Source organism: Hydra vulgaris, chromosome 15 (genome assembly GCF_038396675.1).
Source record: "Hydra vulgaris chromosome 15, alternate assembly HydraT2T_AEP".
Lineage (NCBI taxonomy): Eukaryota > Metazoa > Cnidaria > Hydrozoa > Anthoathecata > Hydridae > Hydra > Hydra vulgaris.
Genome location: NC_088934.1, coordinates 30,867,501 through 30,892,500, shown reverse-complemented (window position 1 = coordinate 30,892,500; position 25,000 = coordinate 30,867,501). Strand labels below are relative to the sequence as shown.

Genomic DNA, 25,000 nt, shown 5'->3' with positions numbered 1-25,000 from the left:
TTATATATATATATATATGTATATTTATATATATATATATATATATATATATATATATATATATATATATATATATATATATATATATATATATATATATATATTTATATATATATATATAAATATATATATATATATATTATATATATATATATATTATTATATTTATATATATATATGTTTATATATATATATATATATACATATATATATATATATATATATATTTATATATATATATATGGGTAAAATTTAACTAATAAATATATTTATATATATATATATAGTTTTATATATATATATATATATATAGTTATATATATATATATATATATATATATATATATATATATATATATATATATATATATAGTTATATATATATATATATATATAGTTTTATATATATATATATATATTTTATATTTATATATATATAATATAGTTTTATATATATATATATATATATTTATATATATACATTTATATAAATATATATATATATATAAATATATATATATATATACATATAAATGCATATATATATTTATACATATATTTAAATATATATATATATATATATATATATATATACATATATATAAATATATATGTATATATATATATATATATATATATATATATATATATATATATATATATATATAATATATATATATATATATATATATATATATATATATATATATATATATATATATATGTATATATATATATATATTTATATGTAGAGGTTTTATTATATCTAGTAATATTATATGCTTGGTATTTATTTCTTTTCTCCATTTTCTTGCAACATAAGAGATAAAAATGTTTTTTATGATTTGCAATAGATTAATTATGACTGTTGGCACTATTTGCATGCTGATTATTAAAATTGACTAGAATGTGTCTGCAGTTTTACGAAGTAATAAATATGAAAGTTTGTAAATGTAGTGATAATAATAATGATGTATAGTATTGTCTATTGGAATGATTTGGTGACTCATGTAGGGATGTTTTTGAGAATTCCAACTTAGTAGTTGATAATGGTATTTCCTCCGATTATTACGAATAAAATTATGTGTGAAAATAGATTGTCTGAGAAATGTTATGCAAAAACCATTAAAATCTTACAATATCTATAGGTATAAATATAATAATATAATTTTATAAAATATACTTTTTTTTACAGCACTCATTGAAGCATGATATTATATTAAGAAAGAATTGCTTGTTAATACAGTTTTAACAACGTTTTAAAGGCTTTTAATTTGGAGACAACCGTGAAGACAGACGATACCTGATTACGGAGTTTTTTAGAACGTGGCCTAATAATAATGTAATTTTAACGTGCTTTTCACTCAAAACTAATAGGCATAAAAAATTATATAGTTTCTCTTATATATTTTTAACAATTTTTAAGTAGATTTGCAAGATTTGCAATTGTTCCCAGGCGAGCAAATCCATCTGGATCCCAGATAGAAACCGTGACCAAATACCGCCGGGATCCCGGAGGACTTCTTATATGGGGCCCAGTTGACAACCTGCACGGGTCCCAATCGGTACCCATATCACAGTGCTTGCTCGGTAATGGAATAATTATGGCAGTATATTTCAAAAATACAGTCAACTAAAACAGCATTTTACTAGTAAAATAAATAAAAACATAATATTTGGTGCTGAGAAAACTCATGACTATGACTGCATTAAAATATTTTTTATCTTAGTTTGATTAATTGATGCAAACATTTTTGTCTTGTGAACTCTATTCAATTTAAAATCTTTTGAATTTTAAAAACCGATCATTTTTAAATTTCATTAAGATATATTTGTCAAACCCTTAAGTGAACTTATTATTGACAAGCATTTAATGCGTAAGACTTCAAACAAATAGATAAGGGATCATTGTAAAATATTATTTAAATTTTAAATTTTATTCACCTCCCCAAGACCGAGAAGGTTACTACAGTCGAGGAGACTACGTTTCAAATCTTTAACTTCGAAACAGGAAATTTGACGAACAAGGCCTCTGAGCAGAGAAACAAGTTAAATGCTGTAATACCGGGAATGTGGTGAAGATCAAACTCGAAACTTCTTGCTTATTAGGCGAACTCTTTACCACAACACCACTACTGTATTATCTAAGTATCTATAATCACTCATAGAAAAAATGAAAACTTTAAGATGAGGAGCGCACCGAATTTTTTTGAAAAGTAATATCATAACTAATAATTTTGAGTGAACTGGTTCATAGTGATTTTAAATGCTATATTATATAGAGTAAAAGTATGATCAAGTTACACTAATTTCAAATTTTTATTTTTTCAAAACAGTTTAATACCTCATAATGTTTTTTTTCTTTTTAGTTTATATAAATGCTTGCTAAATTATCTGTTTCAAATATTAAGCTTACCTTGAACTTTGCTTTTACAAAAAAAACCATCGAGAAGCGTTTCACAAGATAAATCATTCCAACCATTACTTTTAATTTCCACACAGTTCTCATTCCCATTAAGATTATTTGGTTCATTATGACCCCAATTCATAAACGTGGTATTAGTATTATCAACCCACTCAAATATTCGCTTAGTCTGGATAGTTTTGATAAATTTGAGACCTTTGAAAATGATTTACTTTTTTTTAATTATTTTTTCAAATATTTATCAATTTTGCAATTAAAATTAGTTTTTAAAAACTTTAAACTTTATGTATACTATATATTTGATTAAAAGTAAAAATACTTAGAAATAAAATGAAATTAATAGTATTATCATACCAATCCATTGTCTATTGCTTTTAATTTTACCATTTATAAACTGGTCTTTGATGAAACTATTTTCAACTTCATTTTCTATACTTAACAAATCTCCGCCAAAATTTTGACACAAAGAGCGGGCTTTCTCATAACTCCATTTATTTGTTTTTTGTAGCTCTGATTCCTTAAAGAGGTAACAGTATCTTCCATGTCCTATCCATTCATTAGGGCAATTAAAACGATTATGCTCTTAAATCAAAAGACAAAAATACTGTTGCTTTTAATAAGAAATTTTTTAAATAGTAGTATAACTTTATTATATTTAAAAAGGTATAACATTTATGTTTGCAGCGCTGTCTGTTAATATTCCATTATATTTAAATGTTGTAATAATAAAAATTACAATTGACCCAGGGATTTAAAAAAAATTAAATTTGGCGTTGGAGCAACTCATTAAAAGTCTTTTCAAACAGCATTTTAAAAATATATTATGACAGATTTGCTGAACACTCTTCTGAGTTCAGTAAAATTAAGTTTTACTTCTTAAGAAACACATTAACGTCTATAAAATGTCAAGTGTTTATACAAAACGTTTACTTTTAGTTGTTTTTCTGTTAAAAATAAAATTTAGAAAAAACCTCCAACATATGCAGGGGCGGACTTAAACCCCGTCAAGTGCTGCAAGTGACGGGGTTAAAAAATAAAAATAAAAATAACTATTATGACGTCTAACGCCCACCTAATATTAATTGCCGATCTATATATTTTTGTTAGAAAATATAATTAGAAAAAGTTTATAGTGAAAACTATGCTTTGCGGACGTTTGAAAAAGTGTTTTATAAAAATTGCTTATGTAAACTATACTTTGCAGGATATTAGAAAATTATTTATAAAACTTGCTAATGTAAACTATACTTTGCAGGATATGAGAAAACTATTTTATAAAACTTGCTAATGTAAACTCTACTTTGCAGGATATGAGAAAAATGGATAAGTTCATTGGTTTACGCTATTAAAAGTAACAATCTGATTCGTTTAAAAAAAAAACATGTCTAGTGTAAACTATCCTTTGCAGCACTTGCAGCAGTAATTTGATTGGTTGCAAAGATCGATAAACAACTCAAAAGAACTCAAGGAACTCAAAGAACTCCGTTCTATAAACAAAGTATTTCCTTAAATTTTTAACGTTTAAGCATGGCTTACAACTTGATTGATGATGTACTTAAAAGATTTAAAACCGATAATCTTGTCGATTTAAATACATTTTATGAAACTTTATTGGATACATTTATTTACAACAATAACAAAAGGGTTAGTAACGAAGGTCTTTTAAGTCGATATATTGATGGCACAATAAGAAGAAATATATGTGCAGAAGTTTGTATCCTTTCTTACTTAAAAGACAATAAAATGCATTGTATTGCTCTAAGGTAAGTCACTTTACTTTTTTTTCAAAAATAATTATCTTATTGTATTTTATTACAATTAGTTAATATGTTTTAACACAAAATTTAATACTTTTTTTTAAAAATATTTATTGTTAATACCGTATTAATCTAATCTATAACAAATTACACTCGTTGACTAATCAACATTTAATAAGTGTCAACACCGTCAAATGATTTTGACATGTATGTATATAATATGTTCATGATGTATAAATTATATTCCTACATGTCAAAATCATAAGTTGGTTTGTCTGAATTCTTGGCTATTTATTTGATTTATAAATTTGTTCAAAAAGCAAAGATTTTTTACTCAATTTTAAATTTATTAATAAAAGAAGTTTAGCTCTTAAAAACATGAAGTAAATATATATTTTTTTTCTTAAGGTCTGAAGCATCTGGAAGTTGTATGTACAGCTCTGCATCATTATTTTTTGTTGCTGACAATACACTGATGAATGTGTTAAGAGTTTTAACGTCCCTTGAAATTTATATATATGCTGATTATTACTGTAAGCATCCTTTATTTTCAAAAATATTTTCTGAATATAGTTCTCATTTTATTAATCTCAAAAGTTTGTTGTGTATGTCAGTATCTCATTCTGCATTAGATTCTGGCTTCGAAAATAATAATATTATTAAAGCTGAAGCAATTGCAAACTGTGAGAGCACAGAAAAATGGGCTGGTTTTTTATGTTTGTTAGGTTTATCATCAGTTCTTTCTTGTAATATTGTTTCCTGTTACTCAGATTTCGGTGTTGAAAAGTATAAAATATTTTTTAACCAAGAGATCTCACCACGTACTCCCATTAAATGTTTTTCTCCATTTTACATTTTGTTTGTTATGATGGGAATTTTCAGTCCGGTACATTTCAGCATAATCACTATGTCCCACTAATTTTTATTCCTAAAAAGCGTAAATCAGAAACAATAATTTCGAAAAAGTTGCTGCCAGTCTTGTCACCTAATAAATTTCTAGATACAAAACAGACCACCATTGATCAAGTTGCTACAATTGTACCCAGCACAGTAGCCAAAAATCCAAATAAAAAGCCCTACTCTATCCTTACATTCTTTCATAAAACAAACCCAGACTTAGAACCTACTAGTGCAGTCTTACAAAATACATCTTGTATTCTAAAATCAAATAGATTTTCTTCTTAATTAGCAATGGCTTCTTCTCAATCGACAACATCTTCTCAATCATTAACATTAAGTAAAGATGTTTCTTCTCACTCAAAGACATCTAAGGACAGTGTTCTATCAAAATCTTTTTTTAAAAAATCTTCAAGCATCAGGAAAGTACCTAATTTTTATAATAATAATATTGAATGCCCTTCGAACATTGTTTTACCACCTAAAGAAGTACTAAATGCTCTCCAGTCTTTTGAGCAAAATGATGTTGCTTTCTTTAGACAAAAGGTTGAATTTTTAACTGACCATGAAATTTTTTTATTAATTGAAAATATGTTTATTCCTAATGAAGATTACATTTTCCCAAAAGATTCTGGTCGTCAGTTTAGATATCTTTGGTTGAAAGAGTTTTCTTGGCTGAGATATTCTAAAAGTACTGATGGTGCATTTTGTTTGTCTTGTGTATTATTTGGCAATAAATTCAAACTAAGATCACGTAAGTTAACACATTTGTATTTGGAGCCTTTCAATAAATGGTCTGATGCTATTAGATCATTTTCAAATCACGAGTCAACTAAAAATGGTTTACATGCATCTGAAGTTCGCAAAAATGTTTTTTTTTCAATAATTGCAGATGAAGCCTGTGACTCATCTACTAAAGAGCAAATGTCATTAGTTTACGATTTGTTGATAGTGATTTCAATATCAGAGAAGACTTTATTCAATTTATTCATTGTAGTGAAGGAGTTAAAGGAAAAGATTTGCTTAATGTTCTTTTAAATTGTGTAAGCAACTTAAATCTAGATATAAAAAACTGTAGGGGTCAGGGATATGATGGAGCCAGTTCTGTCTCTGGGTATATAAATGGTCTTTCTGCTCAGGTTCTTAATATAAATTCAAAGGCTTCGTATACACATTGTCATAGCCATCGACTGAACTTATCAGTTTGTGAATTGTGTAATGTCCAATTAGTTTCAGAGGTTTTTAATAAAGTTCGCGAACTTTCTTATTTTTTTAATTATTCAGAAAATAGACAAAAGTTTTTAGAAGCTAGCATTTTAGAGCGTGAACCTCGAACGCATAAAAAAAAATTAAAAGATATCTGTAGAACTAGATGGATTGAGCGTATAGATGGTTTAAACACTTTTCTTGAGCATTATTTATCTATTTTTCATGCTTTATGTATCATGGCTTCCCCTGAGAGTTCTGTTAACAAAGACACACAAAACAAATCTTTTACTTTTTTAAATTCCATTGGCACTTTTCAATTTGTCTTTACTTTAGTTGTGACAACACGTGTCTTTGATTTTACTTTACCTGTTACTCGGTTGCTGCAATCAAAAACTATTGATATCTTAGACGGTTTGCATCTTATTACAGCTCTTAAAAATACATTTATTTCCGTCAGAAATGATATAGATAGTTTTCATAACAAGTGCTATGAAGCAGCATGTTTGCTTTCAAGTAAAGCTGAAATTTTTGTTTTGAAACCAAGAACCTGTTCTATTCAAAAAAATCGTTTTAATGTTCCATCAGAGTCTGTTTCAGAATACTTTAAAAGAGCTGTTACTATCCCTCTTATAGATCATGTATCTACATCTATATCTACAAGATTTAAATCAGAAACTGTAGCTGCATATAAAGGGTTATCAATTATTCCATTTAATATTATTTCTTTTCTTAAAAGACCCAAAACCCAATTGTGTTGGAGGAAGCAGTTTGAAATATTCTGTGATTTTTATATAGATGATTTCCCTAATATCAGTTCTTTGAATGGGGAACTAGTTCTTTGGGAAAAATACTGGGAAAGTTTCTCTGGGACTATTCCTGACAATATATCTTTAACTCTTAAATCGATATCATTTCCTGGATTTGAAAATATTAAGATAGCTTTAAGGATACTTGGGTCACTTCCTGTTACTTCATGTGAGTGTGAGAGGAGTTTTTCTGTTATGCGTCGGTTAAAAGACTATACGAGAACAACAATGTCAGAAGATCGACTTAACGGTTTAGCATTAATGTTTATCCATCAAGAAATTGTTCCTTGTATTGATAATGTTATCAATAGATTTTCTATAAAAAATAGACGACTTGATTTCAATGATTAGTGTCTATACTGTTTATTCTAATACACACCAACAACTTTAGAAATTTTTGTTTATTATCACCTCTCTTCATATAATAGCTAACAAATAGGCATGGAAACCCCTGGAAAGGCCAAGACTTCAATGGTGTCCTTAACAGGACGGGTTAAATGTAACCCCATACTTTTGTTTGGGATTAGCTATATGATTAGTGGTCAAAGTTCAGGCAAACGTTAACCATCTCTTTTTGACCATCTCTTTATATCATTTTCTAATTTAGCGATAATAAAATAAAAAATTAAAAAAATTATTTCCAAAAAATTTTCTCTCAATCAACCTAATAACATTCATAAGTTTTTGTACCACTTAAATCAGTTTTTTGCTGTAGTTGTCAAAACCATTAGCTTTCTTTTTATTTGATCAAAAATGATCTTCTTTCTTGTTGTTAAGGCTTAACTTGGTATGTCTTTTTTTTTTTAATCTTGTTATATAAGAATATATATAACTTTTTATTACACGATGTATATAAATTCATTTGTATTTTTGTCTTTGTCTTTTCAGTGCTAAATTTTTCTTTCTCCGATTGTCCATGTCTGGAATAAATATATTCCTAGACATGCTGATGAGCCCTGATATTGGGCGAAACAATCATTTGTTGGTTTATATATTTATATATAAAAAAAGTTTCAAAGTAAAACTAAGATATGGGCTTCTCAATAAAATAGCAAAAGGAAAATCCCTTTAAATCCTTTAGCCCAAAGTCAGGAGGATTTAGGGGATACATAGGGGGCAGGCTATGGGAGCGATGGCCCCCCTTAAATGTTTTTTTTTATAATAATATTTTGTAAAAACGTAAGTAAATTTGGTATGCTGTTTAAAAGTGGCATAAAATTGTGTAGTCTAAATTCTTTTTTTTGGGCTTGCCTGCCTAAAAATCGTTAAACCTGTAAATCTGTAAACCTGTCAAACCTGTATATCGCCCCCTTTAATCGTTTGGATCGAACGAAAAGAAAAATTTGCCCACCCTCCTTTACTACATGGTCGGGATCCGCCCTTACTCCCCCCTCCCCATTTTTTCTATTTGCTTTGTGGGCGTAGTTGCGTCACTTACAACATGGCGTAAGGCGCATTTTTTTGACGGGGGAAATTAAAAACCTGCGTCCGCCCCTGATATGTATATATTATATACATATATACATATGTTTAAGTTTGGCATACGCTTCAATTCTTTTAATGTAAACGTTTATTAAGCATTATTTTAAGGTTCACGATATTAACTATTATAAAAAAACGTTTAATTAAAAGATTTGCAACTTACGCTTCAAACCATTTTATGTATACGTTTATTCAAAGCCTATTAAGCGTTTACAGACTAATAAAATTATGTTCCCAGTGAAAAAAAAATGTGTTGCTTTTACATCGAACTTCCAAAGTTGAATAACGTTTGAAAATTTAACGTTACCAACCCTTTTCATAGTTTGCAACAATATTCCAACGTTTTTTAACATAAATAATAATGTTATTTAACTTTGATCAAATGTTGATGTGTTTACAAGGTTAGTTAAATTGTAAACATTTATTTGACGTTTAAAACGTATAAATGAATAGATTTATAATATAAGCCTTAATTATCTTAATGTATATGTTAATTAAACATTTATCAACGTTTAATTAATATATAAATATTGAAAATAGAAATGATCCAAAACCAAGCATCAATATTTATCAATAATAGGTAACTAAACATTTAACTGGGACAAACTTTAAACAATTTTGACTAAGTATTGATTTATTCTAGACGTGTCTGTGTTTACTAAGTAAACTCATTAGATTTAGTGAAAGTAATTTAGTAAATATAACATTATTATAAATAAGAACTAAAAGTAAATATCATTTAACAAAATATATATTATATATTGTTGTAGGAAGCAAAAGGCGGCAAAGTGCCAAAGGAACAAATAAGGGGAAAGGGGCTAAATTTTAAACCTAATTAAAGTTTAAACTATGTTTTAAGCACCAAGTAGAACTAAAAAAGAAATAGATTTATATCTCAAACAAAAGTCATATCATAATTCTCAATAATTAAATTAAATGTTGTGGTTTTAAATTGACAGTAAAAGAAGCTGTTTTGCCATTATTATTTAAGACACTTTAAGAGATTACACCCAGTCCATTGCTTAAAACATAGATGGTAAAGAGATAATATAAATGTTCAGTGGTGAAAAATAAAAACTCCCTATTGTAACAAATTGTTACAATAGGGAGTTTTTATTTTTTGTTTTTATTTTTGTTACTAACAATGACCTTGTAAATTGAGAACAAAAATTAATAGGACAATAGATTACATAGACAATCTTGACATTCTTGAAAAAGAAGTTATGTGATATTATTTTTAATAAATTGACACATAAAAAAGGAATGACAACATGACTACAGCATGCTGAAATTAGAGCTGATATTTTTCAAAGACAGACATAAAAACTCCAAATAATGGATTAAAGGAAAACAATTTATAGTGAATATTAAATTTATATGCAAACTTATTCACAAAACAAGTTTTCAAATTGATGTAATCTATGAAAAAAATATTTGAATAAATCTGTGTCATGAATGATATGGTATAAATTCAAAAAAGACTTTTACAAGGACGGGACAAAAAAACACAACGAAAAAAAATGCCGAAAATTATTGTTTGTACAGTACCTTACTAGACCAAAGATGAAAATGATTCTGTAGCAATTAACAACTTTGCAAAATCACATTAAATAACCTTTAGCTTGTTGCTGATGTTTAAAAACAATGTAATATTTATGTTGTATGTATGTATAAACAGCATTTTAAAATTTTAATAAAATGCAGGCCTTGCTAGGTGTTACGCTGTTTTTACGAAAAACACCGAGTTTACTTTCGCGTTACGCTAAAACCTTTTTTTGAAGTAGTTCATACGGAAAACATAAGGCAATAATTAATTACTTTAAAATATATTTTCACTGAATTAAAAAACTTTTTTTGTTTTTTTTAAAAAAAAAGCACAAAAAAACAGGTAGTTAAATAAATTTTTTTTACCTTCAGCATTTTGAAAAATTTTTGTTTAAATTTATTTTGTTATATTTAAATTAAATCTATTATTAAATATTAAAATATTTAATCTTACTTCTTTAATTTTATTTAAATTTTCAAAACATTTTCAAACCAGTTGTTTTTAAACTTTTCTTTACTTTTAAAAGTTCCAAACTATGTCCAAAGTGCTTAATGCACTTATAATACACTTTATACAGTATATATATATATATACATATATATATATATATATATATATATATATATATATATATATATATATATATATATATATTTCTTTTTTTTTTTTTTTTTTACATTAATTGTTTATATTTATGCAATATATAAAATATAAAAAAATATATATAAACAAATAAATATATCAATTAAATTATATATGCATTTATATAAATGTATATGTATTGCCGGATAAACATACATTAAACGTGAAGACGTAATTATTTTAGAAAATTTTTTTAGCAAACTTTATGTAACAAATTTATAAAAACCTAATTTATTTTAGTTTTGAAATTTCTTTAATGCAATAGTATTTTCATTATCGTTATTATTTTTGATTTATCATAGAATAATAATTTTATTTTTTGTTTTTTTACATTTACTGTTTATATTTATTTCTTATATTTATACAGTATATAAGATGTTAAAAAATGTATATACAAATAAATATATAAAAGAAAATATATATGCATTTATATGAACGTATATGTATTTCCGGATAAATTGCCAAAATTTTTTTAGAGATTTTTTTTAGCAAACTTAATAAAACAAATTTATGAAAACCTAATTTTTACAGTTTTGAAATTGCTATTAAGTAAAAGTATATTTTTCACAATTATCTTTTGCGATTGATCATAGAATAAACGTGATTACTAATGATTAACTAATTTATGCGAAGATTTTTTAAGTCAAAATTAAAAAAAAAAATTTAAGTTGAGCTTTTTGTTTTTTTTTGACTAATAAAAATTTCGACTATGAACAGTTTCCTTCCAAAAATAACGAAAAGAGTTCCTGTCAGCCTCAGGTTAGTAGTGAGATGATTGAGTCTAAAGAAGATGTAAGAGATAAAAGAACAATATAGATCATTGCATAATCGTAACCACCTTAAGGAAAACAAGGAGTAACTGAACTTATGCTGGGATCAGAGATAAGTCAAAATCAAAGTGAGTTAAGTGATAAGGTTAGTGATAAAAATTGTCTGGAAAACGAGTAACAAATTTAATTATCTAAGTAAGTAATTTAAAAAAATAAGAATTCGAAAAATACAGAAGCTGTGGGCTTTAGTGCTAGCAGAGTTAGTGGTGTTAGAGCCAAGTTATTCAATGCGATGAGCATTAATGTCACCATCAATAAGATTATATCTAAATGTGTGCAGTCTTGCGAAAAAGAGAAAACCATAAAAAGTAAAGAGAAAGACAACAGAGTGAAAAGGTGCTATGCGAAAGTACGTAAAAGATTGATGAGAGGATTTAATGCTGATTTCTCAACAAATAGGTGAATCGATGCGTAATTATATGCCCATCACAAGCAGGTGATTATTAGAGCCTTTAAATCAAAGGATTGTAGCCGTCAACACTGACATCTGAAAAAGAAACAGCCGAATTTAAATTAGTCTTACAAAAAGCAAGAATGTCTGGTAATTTTTGCAAGAGGTAAGAATAGTTTAATCGAAAGACAATTCAGTAACTACAATTTTTTGTGAATAACATATTCAAACAGTAAAGTGGTGGTTTGTTATGCTTAAAATTTTAGGTTACTTTTGGATATCAGAGATAGAGCATGTCATTCCAAGACATGAACTATACAGTTATTTCAATCTTGCTAATTATTCCAAAGTTGTAATTTTAATGACTTCTTATTAACAGAAGTAATAATATTAAGTAAATATTGCAACTTGTTTTTACGAAATGACATAGTTCAACAAAATTACTTTCTCAAAAGACATCGAAAATGGATAAAGTAGTAGATATTGTCCTTCTTCAAAAAAAGTACAAATTAATAACAAATAAACAGCATAAAGTTACGCCTTGGAAAGCAAATGTACAATAAAACAAAGTGAATTAACAGACGCAGTGCACTACCATTAGTAAATTAAAATACTATATTCTCAATAGCTTTAAACAATTATGTTTGAAAAAGTATTGAAAATTGTCACTCTACTTACTAACTATTATCAGGTCTTGAATATAAATCAATAGTGAGATGACTACCATATATAATAGTGGTAATGACCAAAGTACTTTAATATAAAAAATTTTAAAAAATGAATTTTTTTGTTATTCTGTACACCAAACAAATGTTAATTTCCTTGAAAGTTTGTATTTAAGAAAATTTGCACTACTTATCCCTTGCCTAGGCCTAATTCAATCAATTGAATTTTATTTCTTGGTATTTTATAATTTAAGTATGAATTTATAATTTATTTATTTAAGTTCCGCACTTTAAGAATAACAAAGGAATTTTTGTTTTTTTATTAATTGTAAAGTTTAATTTTTAAGTAAAAACGTAAATTTAAAAATGTCAGAAATTGGCTAAAATAATAATATTAGGTAAAATTTAAACAATCTTCACCCAAAAATCAGTGGGGTTTAGATCTTACAATTTCTGAGTTTATTATTTTTTGTTCTATTTATGGTTACAAAATACAACAAATCGAGGAATATAAGGCGCATTTAAACAATATTATTAGTCACTTTTCACATATAAATTACATTTGTATGTAAAAAGACAACTTTTGACGTAAAAGTTTATATTTCGTATTTTTATAAACTGTATTATTTTTTTTTACATTTACATAAATTACATTTATTTGTTGAAAGACAATTATTAACATAAAAATTAACAAAATCAACATAGGCCTTTTATTTTGACAAAAGTAAAAAGTCTAGTTATATATTGACTGGCTAGAATATTTTGTAAGCGGTCGACAAGTTTGGTTAATTTATCTTATAATTGATTATTATTTTGATAGATATAACTAGGCAGTCTAAAAAAGTAAAGATTTTAAAAACATGGGAAATAATTAAGATACTTTAAACGAAACTAAAAATACTAACCTGAACATAGCTTTGTGACTCTAAGGTTTTTTATGTATCCTGGTTGAGCATTATATTTAAAACTAGAAACGTACATTTCAATATTACTCATCTCTTTTACAGTTATATTTTTTGATGTAACTATATACGAATCATTAACTGAAATTGAAAAACTGTCGTAATCATCAATTAAATGTTGGATTATATTAAATTTTGTGCAACCAAAAGAAAAAGGTTCTATTTTTACAAAACTTAATACTATTTTGCCACCTATCTCTGCATCTACAGTCAAAGTAGGAATATTTGTGTTATTTAATGAACTTAGCCATACTGAAATAAAAGTTTTTCTTGTTTCACATCCTGTAGACAAAATATCTTCACTTACTTTTTCAAAACTAAACAAGTTTAACCAGTTTTTATCACAGGTATTATTATTCTCTGAGCTGAAAGCAAGCGAAAATACACAAGCTTCAAATTTTACTTCAAACATTTTTGGAAAGATACTAAATGTTTTGAGAAGCTGGTTTTGTGACACACTGATACTTTCTTTCAAAACAAATAAATCTAAAAAATAAAATAAAATGAAAAATTTATTCATAGATTTTATAAATTTATGTGTATGCAGTGTGTGCATTTTAGAATAACTCAACATTATACTAAGTTATTTTTAAACTCTATTGAATTTGTTTTAGATAAACTGTTTTAGAAATTGGCGTATATAACAGTCAATGGTAGCCACAGTTTGCGTATAATTTAACTTCGCTAACAGATCTGAAATAAAATTAACTTTATAAAGTTAATTTTATTTTAGATCTGTTAGCGAAGTTTTAATTTTTTATAAAGTTAACTTGTTAAATCAAAGAAATATTTTTTGCGTTAACAGCTAATTGTTAATCGCTAACTACTAGTTTCACATATTCACGGAAACTGTAAAATCAAGTTTAAAAATATTTGGAATATTTCAATCATAATCTTCAAAAACAGAAATTAAACATACAAACATAGAATGAAATTCAACAAATAGATATAGTATTTAAAAACGTTAAATTTAAATCTTTAAAACAAATAATGCTTGTAAAAGTTTAGATGATCAAAAATAGTAATGCTGTTTTAAAAATTTGAAAAATATTTTTGTTCAAAAGACAAATATTGTAGCTAGAAAACTGTGAAGGAGCTTATTATCTTAAATTATGTGCCAAGGCGAATGCAGTCAAATCTTTCGGCAATTATGATGTACCAAGGCGACTATGATGTACCTAGGCAAATGCAGTCAAATCTTTATAATGTACCAAGGCGAATGCAGTCAAATCTTTCAATAAAATAAATTTCAATTGTTTGCCTGTAATTGTAACTTTTGAATATTATGTTGTACTAGTGTACTTTTAGTTGTAAAAACAGTATTTGTAAGAAATTTTAAGAAATAAAAAATTTATATAACACAAGGTAAATAATACATAAGTATACTAGCAGAAGATTTTGGTGCAATTTTGTTATTATAAAATAAATATAACATGTATTTTTATTAGAATAATACAAAAACTATAATATAGATTTGCATGTTAAACACTGAAATTGTTAGTTTAACAAAATTTTAAAGTATTAGTTTTTTGTTATTATTTTAAAAGCCAATGCGCGTGCGCGTTTGTATATTCATGTAATAAATATTGTTATGTGTCCAATAATCTACGCGTCTAAAACGTATTTCTGGTACGTTTTCTACTCGGTGAAATAGCCAACATGCATTCGTCAATAACACATTTTCTGAAAAGTTTTAAATGTGCATTTAATACTAAGAAAATTTGAATAATAAGAAATATTGAATAATAATAATAAGAATAATAAGAATAAAAAGAAATATTGAATAATAAAGAAAATATTGAATAATATCTAATTACTGTGTTTTGTGCGTATATGCAAGAGTTTTAGATGCGATTTTGATTCTCAGTAGAATTCGCATGGCATACTTTTTAACTATTAACCATGCGGATGGCGTCATAAACTGGAGGTGAAAATTTTGTTTTTCCTATATTTATTTTGTAACATAAAGTCAAAGTGCTACCTAAATTATTTAGTCAATTTTTAAATTTTTAATTTACTTTGTAATAAACATGGGTTATAAAGGCTGTGTCACAAATTACAACGGCAATTATGATAAAAGTTCTGAAGAAAGAAAAAAGTGGTTGGCTGTTATACCAAGAGACAACATACCAGATAAGAAAGACACCATTCTTTGTGAAAGGCACTGGCCTGTTGGACAACTTCAAGATAACATGCAGAAAATAGAAATGTTCATCCTGACGAGTTGTCTGCTTTTAATTTAAAAGATTATATAAAATCTGTTAATGATCTGAAAACAAACATAGAAAACTATAAATTTAATGGAATTAATGTATTTAATGCTAAAACAGAAAAAGTTTTGATGCAATCTTTAGATTTTGTTCATGACAAAGGTGTTCCATTGTTTGTTCTAAAAATAAATAATAAGTTTCAGCATAAATCTTTTCTCTTTGGTGTCAAAAGCTTAATTAAAACACTCTCACAGAACAGAATTACCATATTGAATAGATGGTCGCATATTGAAGAAGCAGTTCGATTTTTATATTCATATGAAATAAGCAGTAAAAAAAAATTATTCAACAGCAACTTTTTTTAATGAGCGATAAACCTGTTACAATTAAAAAGTACTCTGTTGAAACAATGATTAAAGCCTTTGAGTACTTTGCAATGTCACGTGCTACATATAATCGACTTCGAGAAGACTTTGAACTTCTCAGCATTACAACATTAACAAGACTAACATCAAAAGTAAAATCTATTTATGAAGATATTTATCTACAAAAGACTTAAAAAAAAATTTTTCAAACATAACAGACATTAGACATAAAAACTGCATTCTTCTATTAGGTGAAGTTTATGTAAAGACTATGTGGCAGTACTATGGGGGAATAGTTTTTGGAAAAGCAGTTAATAATCCAAATGTTCTTGCAAATACTGTTTTAAGTTTTATTGTTTTTACTTTGTTTGGTGGATCCAAATTTTTATTTCAAATGCTTCCTGTGCGTGACATCGATTTAAATTATCTTTTGGAACAAACTTTTTTTCTTTCATCTATGATAGAAGCACCTGATGGTCATGTTATCATATAGTTTGTAATGGTAACAGGGTAATTCAAGTCTTTTTCAAGAAATTTGAAACAGACGGCTTACTTTGGCAAACAAAAAATAATATATATCTTCTGTATAATTTTGTGCACCTATTAAAAAATATTCGCAATAATTGGATCACTGAAAAGTCATAGTAACTTGAACTTTTTGTTAATAAAGAAAAAACAGTTGGCAAATAGTCTCATATTAAAGCATTGCATAAATTAGAATCAAATCAAATGATTAAAATGTCTAAACTTACAGATGTTGCTGAGTTTCCAACACCAATTGAAAGGCGAAAAGTTTCAACTTGTCTGAAAGTATTTTGCAAAGAAACAGTTTGTGTTTTAAAATGTCACCCAGAGTTAAAAGATGTTGATGATACTATTTTTTTTCTTTCAATAATAACTGAATTTCGAAGAATTGTTAATGTTTATAGTCTTTATGCAAATGTACATATTCGTGATCCGAACCGGGTTGCTATTTTCTCTTCTGATGATTTTAACCTTCAAAAGCTGTTAGAAATTGGCAACATGGCTAAGCAAATGTGCTCTTCTCAATTAGTTCTTTTTTAAAACTTCACTAAAGATACTTCTAAAAGTATCTATCATACTTGTAATGGTCTTGTGGAGTTATCAAAGATCCTCTTGTCTGCAAGTCATAAATATGTTTTCTTTGAACGGTTACAACTGATCCTCTAAAAAATCAGTTTGGAAAACTGAAACGGGGATCAGGAGGTACATATTTTATCACTGTTCAACAAATGCTAGAGAAAGTGGGTATCATAAAAACAAAACGACTTTTGCAAGTAGGCAAGTATGGTATTGATTTAATTTTACAACATCAGGTCATTCTTGTGTAAGATGTTGTTTTTACTTAAATGAAGAAAAGTCTTTGACATTTGATAATTTGCCAGAAATAGAAAAGTTATATTGTCCAAATTGACAAAGATTCAGATGATTCATATATTTATTATGAGAAATTTATAGATTATACTGAGGAAATTAATTGATTAACTATACTTGGTGATTTTGTTTGTCAATTTGTAATATATTGCTATATTATGTTTTGTGAAGTAGCTGATAATACATGCATATCTTCTTTGTGTAATCTAATAATGCTTGTATCAGAATCCTATAACTAAAATATGAACAGAAACCATGGTGTTACACTTTCAAGTATTTTCTTTAAAAACTATTGTAATTTATATTCTCCAGAGTCTGAAAAAAAACCAAAACAAAAACTTTTAAAACTTGGCGTTAAAAACAAAGGTCAACAGCGACTGTTTTTTTGTTAAATTGAACTGTTAAATTTAAGTAGTTATACTGTATATAACTATAATAGAATAAAAGAAAAAGTCGTATTACTTTTTAATATATTTTTAATGCATTTTTGTTGTCTTAAACAACGTTTAATATTATAAGTTATTAATATTAATATTTAATATTATAATATTATAATATTATAACAAGGTTTAATATTATAAATTAGACTTAAACAACGTTTAAACTTGTTGAGTTTTCTCAAATCATTAAACCAAAGAACTCCATTAACTGATAAAAGCAACAAAAAAAACTATGCATTGCAAAAATTAAATATAAACAAAATTTTAAATGTCAAATTTGTATTTTTAATCTACACATGTAATATAATGACGGCCTTCTATAATAACAGGCTTTGACATCGCGCGAAACGCCGTAAAAACTGAAGGCTGATTAAACGTTCACTTTTACTTATATTGATATGTTTTTATATTAGGTAGGATGGGATGGCAGTCCACCTTTTCTAATAAAAAATATCTAATAAAGACGGAAATATAAAATAAAGACTAAAAAAATTGTTAAAAGATAATTATATATTTCCACATTTTATTAGAATATTAATGTAATACTATTTTCACATTTCAATAAGAATATTAATGTAATGTTAAATAGTATCAATAACAAGCAGAACCATAACAAAGTATATATCTATATATTGGAAAGATAACTGTTTTTTTTTTTGTTTTTTTTTGCTTACAGAAACATAAAGAAAAAAGAGGTAAAATAAAAATCACCAACATTAAAAAAACCAACAAAAATGATTGATGCAAAAAAAAGGTTTTATCAATATATCTCAAGAGAGTAAACATTCACAAATTCAAACATATTGAAAGACATAAAGGCTAAAGAGGAAATAAAAAGCATAACAATTAAATATCATAAATTTTTGATTCACTTTTTTTGCTCATAGCCAACCATGTAAACTTTAGCCACTAATGTAGATTAATTAGATGAGCTTTCTAGATCATGTATATTATCCAGCAGTTCTTTTTCATCAATTAAAATATCTCTAAAACATGAGTCACAAGTATGACCATCGATACCATCAACAGGAATGTCAAGTTGTAATATCATTTTAGTAAGTTGAGTATTATTTTTTTCAGTTACAGATTTAGCGTTTATATAGTAAGTATCTCCAGATTCCTGTCGAAGCTTAGAAAAAGCTTTATAAAGTGGATCTGTTGAAAACCAACCTAATAAGACATGCTTTGCTCCATTACTCAACAAAGTTTCTACGATATCAGTTAAGCCATAACATGTATGCGCCATTGCATTGTAAGTATCTAACGTTAGCTGTTTTACACGTTTACCTGTAGATTTCGTGAAATTTGACAATTCGGCAATATCTCGTAGCAGCTGTAACTGTTGATCATCAACTGAGTGGATTTCTTCACGTAATACATTTCTAATACCAGCGCTAGGTGCTGTAACATTAACAACATTCAAAAAAAAAAAATTTCAATAAATACAGCATTAATTTCAAGCGGAGTATTTTAAAAACAGATGATGGGTTTAAAGACTGTTGCTTCCCATATTTGCTTTCAAATGTTTGCTTTTTATCTTTTTCTCTCCTCTGGATTCTTCGGGAATTTATAAATTGATATTTTTGTTGTAGTAGAGTGATTGTTCGACTTGCAAAGAGGCACACAGCATTTTAAAGGTATTCTAATTATTAAAATATCTTATTGTTAGGTTGACAACATTATCACCTTACAATGCTAACATCTTGAACCTTAAAACGTTAACGTTTAAGGTTGCGCTTACTAATTTATAAACCAATCAAATTTAAAAGCTTTATTAAAAAAGCGCAAATGCAAACTTTCGTCTAATGTTAAAAAATGAAAATATTAACACGGTATTAGAAATCGGCTTTTAGTTCAACGACTTTGTTGCGCGATCTCAAGGCCTGTTATTATAGAAGGCCGCGAATATAATGTGTTTGTAAAGCAGTGTTATTGCAAAAAAAAAAATCTAACTAATTTATTAACTAGTTAAGTAAAATATATCAAAATACCAAGTTTATTTCTTAACTTAAGTCCCTAGTTGGTAACTATAGCCACTAATTACTGTCAATATTCCAAAGGTTAAATGTTTATTGAACTAAAAGTATAACACGTGATTAATAAAGACATTGATAACACAGTCAATAAATTTATGATCAATATCCTTGCAATTTAAAATCTCGCAATCGTTTATATAATACTATATTTGTTAAACAGTTTTTTAGTTCATATTAAATGGTTTTACGTCAAAAAATATTAACTTTGAGCTTTTTTTTTGCGCTCGAAAAAAATAATGTAAAAATTAGTATAAAACACGATATTTATTAAAGCTAAAGGACCCACATTCCAGTCATAGTAAATACAGTTAACCATACTTTAAAATGCTTTATGCGTATAAGAATAAAATAACTACATTTTTTCATCTTTCATGAAAAAATTTTATAATAAATTAAAGTATTTAAAATATTAGCAAAAATAGGATTAAAGGCATAAAATTATATGCTAAAACACAATCCTGACATACCAATATCTCCTTGAGCATCCTGCAACAGCATAGTTAATTTCAACACTAAGCTTATCTAAAATATATACACATTATTAATAAAGGAGCAAGTACTTAGCTAGAACGATAATTTAATAAATACAGGTTAAATAATTTTTATCCAGGATTTGGTAAGGATTAAGATCATTATGATCATCCTACTCCTTGTAACATGCTATCAGTATAACCCTTCTCATAGCCTGTTGTCTATTAGGATTTGGTTGGAAAAGCAAATCCTAATAACCAAAAAATAAAGAACTTAAGGCTCTTGCTTAAGTAAAAACTAGAGATTGTGTCTCAATAAAAGTACTCATTCAGGGAAAATGTTAAGCCTACCCGTGTACTGTCTTGCAGTAGCCCCCTAAAGCACAAGCTATATAGAACTTAGAAGCAATTCTTATGCAATGCTAAGATTTAGAAGACATTTTAGCTATATAGAATAACATCTCCATTTTTAACCTTCATCGTTAGGCAGGATCAACAATTTTAAAAGAAATTTTACAACACATCAGGTGAAAATCATTTAGTTATTTTACTAACTTAATTTAATTTTATAACTTTCTTCAATATTTTTGTTTTTGTTATAATTAAGTCTAACAAAAGCAAAAACATGTTATTAATAATTGTTAAAATAAAATAATACTAATGAATCGATTATAAAAAACAAACCATTACATTATCAAAACACTTAAAATTAAAATAAATGATAATAGTAATGGTAGTTTAAACAATAACGCAACAGCCAATTAATTTGTTAAGTTTTACTTACAAATTATTAAAGTATTCAGTATTATTATTACTATTGAAGATATGTACTGTATTATTGAAGATGATGAAACTTATTTCGATTTTATTCGTCAGCAAATTCCTGGTACTCTCTATTATGTTGCCAAATATAGAGAAAAAGCAGATAAGAATTTTAAAAAACATAAAAATTACAAACTTGTCACAAACAAATTTCACAAGCTATTTGCATATTTCTGAGTCGACACATTTTTTGGTAAAGAATATGTTTAGAGAGTGTTTAAAAAAACGTTTTTTTACGTCTCATTAAATCATATGATAGTAGACATGTAATCTAACCAGGTTTAGCTTAAAGTTTTTATAGTAGACTGGCTATGAAATGCTGTAAATAAAATGACTTGAGAGTTGTGCCTGAAACAGCTTATCCTCCAAACTGCATAAAAATAAGAATTATTGAAAAGTACTGAGCAGTTATTGAAAAAAAAATGTAGAATCGACTAAGATTTGTAAAACTTAATTTAAAAGAATTGAAAATGTCATCAAAAAGCATCAGTTTTGATTGTTATTCTGTGCGCAAGCTTATGGGTACCACCGAAGCAAAAGTTTAAAAGTTTTATTAGATGCTTACAAAAATAAATATTTATTTTTAGAAACATTTTATTTTCTTATGTCATTATATTATAATTATTACTGAGTTCTAAATAAAAATTAATAAGACTTTTTTTTAGATGAATTTTCTACTTTCACATTTGTTTCGTGTACACGCTTTATAAACAAGTTTGAAAGTATTTTTAAGAGATATAAATATATGATAATTATATTAATTAAACTTAGTAAATAAATCTTCGCGACTTCGCGAGGAAAGACATAAGCACTCTAATAAATGTATAGATTTTTAATAAATCATCCCCAACTGTTTGTAAAGAAGTGAAACTTTTATTACCGACCCTTTTAACTTCACTTTTTTTTTAAATATGTTGCTTATAAACTCAAATCCAATATTTATTTAATTATCAAAAGTATTTAAAATATCTAAATTTACAGTTTGTTATTATCTCCAACAAATTTTTTGAAATTTTATCTCCTATATCTAAATTGAATCTAAACATTATTAAATTTCGAGCCAATTAAATCAAATATATGTGTCCTTCAAAAAATTCAACACTCCTACATTTCCAGCGCTTGTTAAGTATGCTAATCTTGTTTTTCTTTTGACTCCTTAAATAAAAATTTATTATCTTCAATTACAAATTTGCTCACAGAAAGTAGATAAGTACAATTCTATACTACTAAATATCTTTAAATCTATACTACTAAAACTATCTATACTACTAAAAATCTTTGAAAACACATAAGTATGGTAAACATTTTATTGTTTGTCAATGCATCTATAAATGGAACAAGAGACTTATATGCAATTTAAATGAGTCCAAAAAACACATCCTAAAACATTTTTTCTCCATCTTAAACAAAATAGATCTTTAAAAATTCTGAAAAACATTTTATTTTCCTTATTACTGCAATTAATATAATTACTTTTTGTTTGTTTATTCTTCTTTTTTTTCTACATGTTAATTTTTACCAATGTTCTTTGGGCTTAAGCCTATAAATTTAAAGTCCATGTATTTTAATTTATGTATTTGCTTATTATTACTTAAATTATATTCAAAAACTAGTGTAACTCATTTAATCAGTTTTCGGTATGAGCGATACCATCCTAATAAATCATTAACTTGCTATTATAAATGGTTTTATGCTCATAACTACCATAATAAAATTTATTAATATGTTTTCATTGCAATTATTGTAAAAATACTTATTATTGTTAATACTATACCTTGTAATAATTTTATTGCTTTTTTTATAATTTATATTATTATCAACATTTTTGTTGTTTTTATCATTACAACTATTTTCAAAATGATTTAAGGAAAATAAATATTTTAATTAAACCATGTTTATTTTATGCATGAAATCAAAAAAAGCCTTAAATCTAAAATTTTTCACAAAGGGCACATCGAAAATATATTGTAATTTTATTAAAAAAATTGTATATATGTATACATGTATATATATATATATATATATATATATATATATATATATATATATATATATATATATATATATATATATATATATATATATATATATATATATATATATATATATATATATATATATATATATATATATATATATATATACATATATATATATTTTTACATAAAACAATTAAATCAGCCAGAAAATAAGGAATTAAGAGATTTATTAAAAAAAGTTCGAAATTTTATACAATACATTAGGCATGTTACCATGTGTAGGTATGTGAGAAAATTTCGAAGTTTCAATATAAAACACTATTTTTTTAATAAATTACACTTCTTGACTTTGAATTTTTAAAAATCAATGTAGGTCAAGAATATTGAAGATTCAGCAATTTTAAAGATGTGTGCACATCCTAATAATGTAATAAAAAACTTTAACAAGATTAACACTTAGCGAAGAAAATTTAGCAATAAAAATTTAGCACAAATACTGGCGAAAAAATTCAGGAAAAAAATTTAGCGAAAAAGAAATTAGCGAAAAGAAACTTAGCCAAAACAAATTTATCAAAGTAATTATTTTTGTAAGAAAAAAAAAAAAAAAAAAAATTGGAACCAACTTTCTTGTGTTTTCTTTTCCTAAAAAAATATTTATTTCGCTAAATTTTTTTCATAGTGTTAACAAATTATATATTAAAATTAGGCTTTGAGTATATTGAACAAAAATAGAGTTGTAAATATAAAACCATATATACGTTATAATTGTAAAAACAAAAATAGATTTAGAAATTTAAAAATAAATAAAGAGTTAGAAATGTAAAAACAAACGTAGGGTTTTAGATGTGAATAAAATATATGTATAATGATATTTTTGTACCTATATTTTATCTATAACAAATTATAAAAAAAAAAATTATATAAGAAATATAACAAGCAATTAACTAAAATCAAAATTTGCAGATTGTTTAGTTAAGCCAACAAACTAGTTTTTCTAGTAAATTGTTTTTTTAACTATCTATTACAAAGTTATAGATTTTAATAAAACTACCTTGTGATCCACAAAACTTTACTAAGCAAACTCAGGGAAACAATGCTTCAAAAATTTGTTTATTCACAACAAAACTAGCGTGCTTGGTGCAACCTTTTTTCAGAATGTGTACATCAGGTGTACTCAAAATTTTCAGAAAGTGTAGTTTAATAAATGATATAAAATGCCCTTTAATTTAAAAAATACCTATGATTACTTTATGAACTGTGGTGCATAGAAAAACATCAAGGATTAACAACATAAAATTACACTATTATTTATAAGAATAAACATCAAAAGTATTAAAATACATGCTGAACTTTTTTCTATATAAATACATAATTTAGTTTTAGTTGATTCACAAATAACTAAGCAGCCAGGTTTTGTAAAAAATAGAGTTAGGCCAGCTAAGCTGGCCTAATTCTATTTTTTACAAAACCTGGGTGAATCGAAAGATCAGCTTTGCTAATCTTTCGATTTTCCTTTTGACAGTCTAATTTACATAAACTAATTTTTTTTTTAATTTTAATCAACTTTTTATTTAATTTGACATAATGACACTTTCTAGTTATGTTAGTTTTATCCTTATTCAGAGCAGCTTTATAATGATATAAAATTACTTTGTACTGTCTTTTACATAT

At 25.8% G+C, this 25,000-nt stretch overlaps 2 protein-coding genes across 5 annotated transcripts in view; one reads left to right on the top strand and one right to left on the bottom strand.

Annotated features, from left to right (window-relative positions):
• LOC136091274 (uncharacterized) overlaps positions 1 to 25,000 on the bottom strand; it is a 182,726-nt gene that overhangs the window by 145,532 nt on the left and 12,194 nt on the right. For all 4 annotated transcript variants that reach the window (XM_065818612.1, XM_065818610.1, XM_065818613.1 and 1 more), the window contains exons 2-5: positions 20,526 to 20,580; positions 13,556 to 14,098; positions 2,780 to 3,007; positions 2,417 to 2,620 (exon numbers count right to left, since the gene is read on the bottom strand). In XM_065818612.1, the coding sequence (XP_065674684.1) occupies positions 2,417 to 2,620; positions 2,780 to 3,007; positions 13,556 to 14,098; positions 20,526 to 20,580 (1,030 nt within the window). The remainder of the gene's footprint in view (positions 1 to 2,416; positions 2,621 to 2,779; positions 3,008 to 13,555; positions 14,099 to 20,525; positions 20,581 to 25,000) is intronic.
• Positions 3,832 to 5,101, top strand: LOC136092431 (uncharacterized). Its single transcript, XM_065820671.1, has 2 exons — positions 3,832 to 4,188; positions 4,591 to 5,101. Exons 1-2 carry the CDS (start codon positions 3,953 to 3,955, stop codon positions 5,099 to 5,101), a joined length of 747 nt encoding a protein of 248 aa, XP_065676743.1. The 5' UTR covers positions 3,832 to 3,952.